The 9,490-nt window shown below is 47.3% G+C and overlaps 1 protein-coding gene across 1 annotated transcript; it reads right to left on the bottom strand.

The window, feature by feature from the left end:
• Window positions 1-2,420: 2,420 nt before the first annotated feature.
• Window positions 2,421-8,085, bottom strand: LOC103545848 (keratin, type II cytoskeletal 6A). The gene is made up of 9 exons (XM_070621396.1): window positions 7,216-8,085; window positions 6,056-6,270; window positions 5,653-5,713; window positions 5,413-5,508; window positions 5,127-5,291; window positions 4,509-4,634; window positions 3,468-3,688; window positions 3,214-3,248; window positions 2,421-3,100 (listed from the first exon to the last, which is right to left on the bottom strand). The coding sequence occupies exons 1-9, from the start codon at window positions 7,753-7,755 to the stop codon at window positions 2,835-2,837; spliced, it is 1,725 nt and encodes a 574-aa protein (XP_070477497.1). The 5' UTR covers window positions 7,756-8,085; the 3' UTR covers window positions 2,421-2,834.
• Between the last annotated feature and the right edge of the window lie 1,405 nt (window positions 8,086-9,490).

Below are 9,490 nucleotides of genomic sequence, written 5' to 3' on the forward strand. Positions count from 1 at the left end.
GTACTGGATTGTTCATTCCAGGGAGTTTTGGAAAGCATCTTTCAGATTTTCAACAGTGACTATCATGTCATCTGAGAATAAAGACGGTTGTATTTCTTCCTTTCTAAATCTAGTATAACTTTCTTGCTTTCTCTCATCTTATTGCAATACTTAGGACTTCCAGCACAATGTTGAATAAAAGCGGAGGGAGAGCACATGCTTGTCTTGTTCTCAGTCTCAGAAGAAAGGGGTCCAGTCTCTCACCGGTAGGTGTGATGTAAGCTATAGGATTTTTTTTGGTATGTTCTTCATTGAGATGAGAGAGTTGCTATCTATTTCTTGTTTACTGAGAGTTTTTAAAAAAATTATGAGTGGATGTTGGATTATAATATGTTTTTTTCTGCATTAATTAATATTATCATATTTTTTTTCTCTTGAGTCTTCTGATATGGTGGATTGCATTGACTGACTTGGAATGTCGAACCTGCCTTATGTATCTGGAATAAATCTCACTTGATTGTGGTATATAATTTCTTTTTACATTGTAGGATTCAATTTGATGCTATTTTGTTGAGCATTTCCTGTCTATGTTCATAAGAGGTATTGGACTGCAGACTTCCTTTCCTCAATGTCTTTGTCTAGTTTTGGTGCTGGAGTGATGCTGACCTAGAATAAGTTAGAAAGTGTTCCTCCTGCTTCTATTTTCTGGAAGAGATTGGCAAGAATTAGCATCATTTCCTTTTTAAATGTTTGGTAGAAAAATCAATGAAAATATCTGGGCTTCGTGCTTCCTTTTTTGGAAGGTCATATTTTACTGATTCAATTTCTTTAACTGAGATACAGGGCTATTCTGAGTATCTATTTCTCCTAGTGTAAGTTGTGCTAGTTTTGTGTCTTTCTCATTTGACCCATTTCATCTAAATTATCAAATTTGTCAGCATAGAGTTGTTTACAGTTTTCCTTTATTATAGTTTTAATATCCATGTACTATAAGATTGTAATTTAACTTAAATCTATATACAGTCACGCGCCACATAACAGCCCTTTGGTCAAAAATGAACCATGCATCTGACGGTGATTAGTATCATATAGTCTAGGTGTGTATAGGCTATATCACCTAGGTTTGCGTAGACACAATCTGTGATTTTCGCACAACGACGAAATCGCCTAACGATGCGTTTCTCGGAATGTACTCCCATCGTTAAGTGCTGCACGACTGTGTGTATACACTGTTCTAATCCCCTTTTGGTGTGTTGCTATGTCCTAGATAATTTTCCTAGTCAGTTACTTGACTTTCGATTATCACTCGTGGGCACACATTAGTATGTGTGGTGAGTGGGCTTAGACTGCGGACACCACTCACCACACGTCCGTCTGCTCTTGGGGAAATTCTGGGCACAAAGTGAAGAGGGGCCAAGGTGAGAGGCTGCCCACGTTCCTGGGGGGATGCTTAGAGGTGAACACAGCAGGACACTGATGCAGCAGGATCCAGAAACACCTTCTGTAAATCAATTCATGAACATTTCTCTTGTGAGGTGAGAGCCTGGGGAAGAGACACATGGAGAAAACGGACTGGAAACAGTGGCTGGCCCTCAGGAAGCAGAAATGGACAGACCATCCTTGCACGGTATCCCGAGTTTTCCGTTACTCATGCATAGAAGTCAAAGTGGGCCAGGGCGCACCTGAGAGAAGATGTGGGACCGTCTCTTCGCAGCAACAGGGACTCTGCATCTCTGAGTCACTGTGAGAGGATTACGGTGTGAGAAGGAAGACATTTCCATTCCTATTTTTCCTTCACACTTCGAGAAATCAGCATCTGAGCTTTGTGCCTGAGTCTTTGGATCGTTAGTTTGACCATGTCTAGTGTTCCCATATTTCCATCTTATCAAGATTATTGGGATTCACATACACCTTCAGCATTTGTACAGTTTCCTCAGGATACATCTCTGGGAGTATGACGTCAGCCCAGGAGTGTGCACAAGTTAATTGCTCTGGACACATGTTGTCAGGCAAGTTTCTTACTCATGAAAGTGATTGTAAGAATAAATCAAATATCTTAATCTCTTGTAAATGTTCTTTCGCTCTAATTGGACAGTAATTTGTTTCTCTGGGCTTTATGGGTGACCACTGGGGTAGGAGGAAAATAGTCTTAGAGACCAAGTCTGAGAGACTAAGGTGCTAGTGCCTGGAACTGTCAGAAAACAGACTTTGCAATGATGATAGACAACATCCTTCCCACTCTACTAGCCAAAAAGACTGACGGAAACTGATCTGGGAAAAATCCTTAACGTCAGGATGCCAAACTGCTTTTCATTGAAGCTGTCTACAGGAGGCGAGTGAGCACGTGGGGAGTGGGAATACCCTTCATTCAGGAAACAGTGTCTCTCAGATGAAAAAGCTCAAGAGCCACTGGAGACAAATCAAGGCAATAAAACATTGCATTATATAACAAACCTGCTTTTATTTAGCAATGAGAAGAGAGCAGAGGGCAGAGGAAACATCACAGGGAGACAGGCCCTGTACATCACAGAACTAGCCACTTGTGCTTTCATGACCACAGTGAGGGAGGAACTCAACACTTGGAAGACGGGGAAATCCCTGGGCCAGTGGGAGCCAGGGGCAGTGGCCCAGCTCTGGAGCAGCACCCAGGCAGCAACCTTCTGATGGTGAGCAGTGGGAGCTCAGGAGGAGCAGGTGTAGGCAGAGAGGAGGAAGGAGGGTGCGCAGCAACTTCAGTTCTAACTGAAGGAGTAAGAGAAGTAGGAAGCAGGAGAGAAGAAGCAGCGTGAGGAGGGGACAATGCAGCTGGAGAAGGGGCCTGAGACAGCGTGGGACCGAGAGCCGGCGCCAGAAGTTCAGTGCTGGTAGCTCTTCCTGCTGGAGGTTGAGGTGGTGGTGTATTTGATGGTGGAACTGCCGCCCCCAGTGGAACTGAAGCCACCTCCAATGCCTCTGCCACTGCCGGAACTGAAGCCACCTCCAATGCCTCTGCCACTGCCGGAACTGAAGCCACCTCCAATGCCACTGCCATAGGAGTAGCTGCTGCCTCCGCCCAGGCCTACGCCACCGCCAACACTGCTGGAGCCGCCATAGCCGCCAGAGACGGTGGACTGCACCACAGCTGTGGACGGGAGAGGGACAAGGACACACAAGACTCAGTGAGCTCATTCTGCCAGCCTGAGTCCAGTCAGAAGAATACAAGGGCAAGGGAGGGAGGCAAGGAAAAGTACTTACAGATGTTGACTTGTCCAACGCCTTCCCCACTCAGCCTAGGAGGAAGGAAAGACAGAGGGCATGAGACCTCAGAGAGCCACCGTTGGACCAGTGTGGGAAGCCTCGGTGTTGAGCATAGTCAGTGGGGAAAATGCCTTTAAATAGTTCTCCGAGAGTAGCAATTATGGCCACCACTAGAGTGCCTTAAACTCTGCTCACTGCCTGGACATCCTGGAGATGGCCCAGATGTTTAGAAGGTTGTGTGAATTACCCACCTGCACTCCTCGCCCTCCAGCAGCTTCCTGTAGGTGGCGATCTCCACGTCCAGGGCCAGCTTGACATTCATCAGCTCCTGGTACTCCTTCAGCAGCCGGGCCATGTCTTGCTTGGCCTTCTGCAGGGCATCCTCCAGACCAGCCAGCTTATTCTTGGCATCCTGGAGGGCCATTTCTCCACGCTGCTCAGCATCAGCAATGGCAGTCTGCAGATTGGCGCACTAAGGGGGAACAGGCAGAATGAACTTACAATGTAGGCTTCCAGAGGAGACAAAGCTTGGTTCTTGTTTTCCATTAAGGTAGAGTTCCAGAACCCAGAATTCATGACTGTTTTTGTCCAGTTTGTCGATTCTGCAAACATGGTCTAGTCTGGGAACCACTTGAGAAAACCTATGCCTCTGTCTTAACCAGCCTGCACGAGGATATGAGTGGTGACTGGTGGAAGTTACCACAGCAGACATAAGACCAGGGGACATTGGAAGAAATGGACTCACTGGTTTGTTTTGAATGTGGCAGTTTTAGTTAATCTCATATGGATGCCGGACTAGCTTATACAAAATTATAAACATCCTCAGTGAGGTGATGAGTTTCACATCAAACTGTTGAGACCTTGCCTTCCTACCACCTCACAGTTATGAGTAACACTCATCTTCATCCTGTGTCTTTACTTGGCTTTCTTTAATTGAATCTTGAGCAGATCTGCAACATTCTTCCTCACTTACTGGCCTGCCCTTTTCTTTCCCGACTTGCTTCTTGTATTCCCAAATCTACCATCCTTATTAGGCAATCTCCTTTCAATGCTTTCAGACTATATTTTTACAACTCTGATCAGTCGGGATTGGTCCTGTCACGTGACTGTATCTTTCTCTAGTCTTTGCATGCATCTCTCCTAACCTGTGGGAACTCATTAAGGAGGAGCTGCGTGCCCTCTGCTCCCTGCAGTTCCCTCAGCGCCCAGGAATTTCCCAGTGATGGTGAGAGTGCCTGCTGGTCTACTAAGGAGACGATGATGCTTTTCTTCCCCACAGTCCCCCAGCGTACCTGCTTCTTGACGTGGTCGATCTCAGATCTCAGCCTCTGGATCATGCGGTTGATCTCAGAAATCTCCTGCTTGGTGTTGCGCAGGTCGTCGCCGTGTCTGCCCGCTGTGACCTGCAGCTCTTCGTACTGCAGTCCAGAGGGAGAGAAGGCGGTGTATATGGGCTTTAACATGCTAAAGGTGACTTTCACTTCTGAATCAGACATTCATTAAACTTGGGCTTAATGCCTTCTCTACCAGGGATTTTAGGAAGAGTTGACATTACAAGATCATTGGATATCGTACACCGATCTCAGGCCATCTTTGTTATGGGACCACTGCCTGTCTAGTTCTCTTTGGGACCAGCAAGGGTCTGTACTTTGTTTCTGAGCCAGCATCAGAGTGAAGGTAAAGCAGAGATCACTAGCTCTTTATCTATGGTAGCTTTTCTTCTGCATTTGGTTTGACTTACAAGACTTGGACATGAATTCTGTAAATGTCTACTCTATGAGTGAAGGGAACACATCCTGTGAGAGGACTCCAGCTTCCTCGAAGTCGATTTCCCCATCGAGCCTGTAGCCTGGTTGGTCTTGAGAGAGGGGGCAGAGGGGTTCCTCAGCAGCTGCCAACTCACTGCTCACCTTGCTCTGGTACCAGGACTCAGCCTCAGCCCGGCTCCTCTGAGCGATCTCCTCATATTGGGCTTTGACTTCGGCGATGATGCTGTCCAGATCCAGGCTACGGTTGTTGTCCATGGAGAGGACCACAGAAGTGTCTGAGATGTGGGTTTGCATCTGAGCCAGTTCCTGCGGAACACGAGATCGTCAGATCATCTCTTCCTGTGACATTTACAGAGGGACCCACCCCAAGGTCTTGCACCCTTTGCAGAGCCCCACAGGGTAAATCCAAGGGGGTGGAGATGCTTACTGCGTCATAGAAGGCTCTCAAGAAGTTGATCTCATCTGTGAGGCTGTCTACCTTGGCTTGTAGTTCAACCTTATTCATGTAGGCAGCATCCACATCCTATGGAATAAGCCAACAGTTGAGTCAGCTGAGCTCTCCTTCCCAGTCTGCCCATCTTTTAGTCTCCCTACTATTCTCCTGTCTGATGTGGGCAGGGACCCCTTTCTGCAAACAAACATGAGCGCCTGACCTCAAGCAGCTCACCTTCTTCAGAGTGACAAATTCATTCTCTGCTGCTGTGCGCTTGTTGATTTCTTCTTCATATCTAGAATTAGAAAGGGATGAGGTGTAATTGAGCTGGTGGTAAAGATGATACTGAAAAGACAGCCTACGATCTAAACTTCCATATAATGGATACACCCAAATTGAGCTTTCCTGCCTGTGAGCCTGAAGGATGATTTTTTGAGTCCTTAAATATTTTCCTCTTTACTCTCCCCATCCACCTATATGGCCCATTTGTCTTCTGGGGTTTGCTTTTGGGCAATAATTGTGCTTTTCATGTCCGTGGACATGTTTTTCTAGGATTCATGCCCACAGCTGTCCTGGTCACAGTAGTCTTGAACTGTGCACCTCAGGAAACTGAGCCCATGTCCCTCCTGGAACTCACTTATTCTTGAAGTCCTCCACCAGGTCCTGCATGCCCCTGAGCTCCGAGTCCAGGCGGCTTCTCTCCCCGAGGATACTGTCCAGCTGTCTCCTGAGGTTGTTGATGTACTGCTCGAACAGAGGCTCTAGGTTCTGCCTCACGGTCTTGGTGCCTTGCTCCTGGAGCAGGGTCCACTTGGTGTCCAGGACCTTGTTCTGCTGTTCCAGGAAGCGCACCTGGAGGAAGACAAGATGGTTATTTGCCAGACAAAGGAAGGAAGCAAGAGATGTGAGTTATCAGGTCCCCAAGCAGGCCTGGTGGTCACGGCGATGCTGGGCCTCTACAGAGCATGTACAGAGGCTCAGGCTGACAGGTCTTGTGCCCCACATCGTTTCCTTGCCCCCAACAGATCTCATTGATGAAACCTACACCTGAGTCTACTCCTCACCCTCTGAGCTATGGAGCCTATCCGTGCCCTTCAATATTCCTCTCTCTCTCTTAACGAGTGCCATCACAAATCTAGTTAAATCACAAATTCAATTAAAAATAGTATTTCCCTGATATATCTCAAAGTTTCTATTTAGTTAGGATCTAATTTAATGAGATATCAGCTATTTAGAATCTAATGATTAAATTCTAGACTAATTAATGATTAGATTCCTATCTGACTTCCCATTTAAGCATGAATTGCCTCAAAGACTTCCTCGTTTAATCATCATTCTCTGTTTCTAAAATAAAATTAATATTTCTATGGATATGCAAACGTTTTTGAGTCTTTTTTTTAACCCAGCCATAATATCCTTCTTTCCTTTTTTCTTTCATTCTTTCTCCCCACTCAGAGTTCTACAGCAGTTTCCACCGGAATTTTCTTTTTAATCTTTAGATTCTTCAGAAGGTAAAGCCAGCCCATCACATTCTCTCATTTCCCCATATCTGCTTCAAGGTTATCAACAGTTGAGAATTCTTCCTAGGCAGGAATGAGGGACATTTAAGGCTCAGTATCTCTAGATGATGTCCATCACCTCCTGCCTGTGCTCAACATGGAGCCCACCTGGCATCCCAGGGGACAGCTAGCCTGGGTCCCCTTACCCCTCTCCCCTCGTCTCCCCCTGTAGGACGTTTGTGGTTCTCTAGTTTGGGGACTCTGAAATCCTCCTGGAGGGCGGGTCCTCCTGGCTCACCTTGTCGATGAAGGAGGCGAACTTGTTGTTGAGGGTCTTGATCTGCTCCCGCTCCTCAGTTCTCACCCGCTGGATGGTGGGGTCGATTTGCAGGTTCAGAGGAGTGAGGAGGCTCTGGTTGACGGTGACCTCTTGGATGCCTCCAGGAGGGCACACAGGGAAGCCAGAGCCACCATAGCCACCAACAAAGCCAGCGCCACCACCGAGCCCAAAGCCAGCACCAGCTCCACCGCCGAAACCAAATCCACTCCCGGCTCCACCTCCAAAGCCAAAGCCACCTCCAACTCTGCCACCATATCCGCCACTGATGGCACAGCTGCCCCCTCCGATGGAGATCCTCTTGGAGCCCCCCAGGTTATAGAGGCTGCGGCTGCCGAAGCCAGCTCCTCCACACACTCCACCGAGCCCGCCACTGCCCCTGGAGCGGGACACGGAGATGCTGCTGAAGCCAGAGCGGCCGGCCCCAGGGAGTCTGGCTGAGCCGGCACTGAAGCCGCGGTGGGTAATGGTTTGGCTCTTCCTGATAGATTTGCTAGACATGGTTCCTGAAGATGAGAAGGCTTTAGAAAGTGCGAGAGGCTGGAGGGCAGCGCTGAGGGGAGCAGGTGTGTGAGCTGAGCTTCCCGGCAGCCGTTTATATAGGATGAAAATGGGCTGGGCTCAGTGCTGGAAGGTGAGCTTGCAGATTGGGAAGGGCTGAGCTTTACAAACAGTGAGATCACCCCAGCCTCTAGATAGGTATGAAATATGAAGATTGCCTCTTTGGCTTCCTGTAGTCATGGAGAAATTCTTCTGCCTTCCAGCCTTAACTTGATCCCAACACAATAAGTTTGGATATGAATTCACTGAAGTCATGAGTTAGTCATGTTCTCAAACAAAGGAGACAAGGAACTGATCTGCAATAATTGCCCCTTTTTTCTGCTTACTCAGACACTCCTCTGTGTGCCCCCTTCCCACACAGGTTTTCTCTTCCACCAGCACCACCCTTCCCATCAGGGAGGGACTGTCTTCAAGGCTTATAGGCATTTGCCCAATGGGCTGAGCAAGAAGTGGCCTGCTGTGTTGTTTCCACCATGTTTGAACCTGTCCCTTAGGAGCCTCTGGCTGTCCTTCCTGGTGGCCTGGCCATGGGAATGGGGGCTCCTTGGTGACATAACCCTCCATTGAAAGGCAAGAGTGACAAAGGAGTTGTGTTCTAATGGTGTAAGGGCAACATATGCTCTTTATATTGTGTGATAACCTGTTCGATTGTCAGTTTTCTGAGAGGGCAGGAGACACCAGCCAAGGCCACTCTGCACAGAGACCCAAGTTCTGCACCCAGTTTCTATTCATTTCTGCACTTCCCTCCAGTTTGCTTTCCCACTGAGCTGATGATCATGCAAACTTTTCTTTCCAACTGGGATTCATAGACACGTTTTCTCTGCTGTTTAAGAATATTCACTTAGGGCTTAACTTAAAGGATCAAAATAAAGAGAATAAAACTCATTAAGGAATTCACTAAATTTTTATTCCCACAGATTTTGACATTTCCTAAGAATCGAGAATCACACATCTTAATGGGGCGTGTACAGAAAGTTGAGGGGCTTATAGAAGCAGTGAATCATAAAGATGTGCCCTTACAAGTGTGATGATGTCACAAGTAAATTCCAAATTTATATTTCTAATCTAGGCACTTGAAATCTCAAATCCCTACACTCCTCCTTAGAGAGAGGGAAGACTGTCCAGTGAGCGTGGTGTTTGGTTTACAGGGGAAGAAGTTTCATTTTTTCCAGTCCATACATTAAGTACTCAGCATGAAGACCGTTTAGAGCAATTGTAGGCATGTTGTTCTATGAGAACATCTGGTGAAATGGGTGTCAGAGGAGGAAAGACAAACCCCACATGGCAATGAGCCTGAGGGAAGCTCTTGTTACTATTTTATAAGCGGTCCCATCTCTCCAATGTTTTGGAGGACACAGCATCCAAGAGGGCAGGGCTTTCCTTGCCCAAAGGAGGTGCTAACTCAGCGTCTGGCAGGAAAGAGAGACGTCCTCAGGACAACAGAAGCAGCTCCCCTCTCTCCACCCCAGTTGCACAATAACCACAATAGCAAAGAAATGTGTTTCCACCCAGTTCTGGGAAAGAAGTTCTTCTGCCCATGCCAGGGTGTCCTGACCCACTCTGCTGTCTTGGGATAGAGGCTTTAGACTTAGCATGGATGATGCCAGGAGGGGTAGGAAGGGCTGGCAAATCAAGTGAGAGCAGCATGCAACTGCCCAATGTCCAATGTCTATGT

This window comes from Equus przewalskii, chromosome 5, assembly GCF_037783145.1.
Source record: "Equus przewalskii isolate Varuska chromosome 5, EquPr2, whole genome shotgun sequence".
Classification (NCBI taxonomy): Eukaryota; Metazoa; Chordata; class Mammalia; order Perissodactyla; family Equidae; genus Equus; species Equus przewalskii.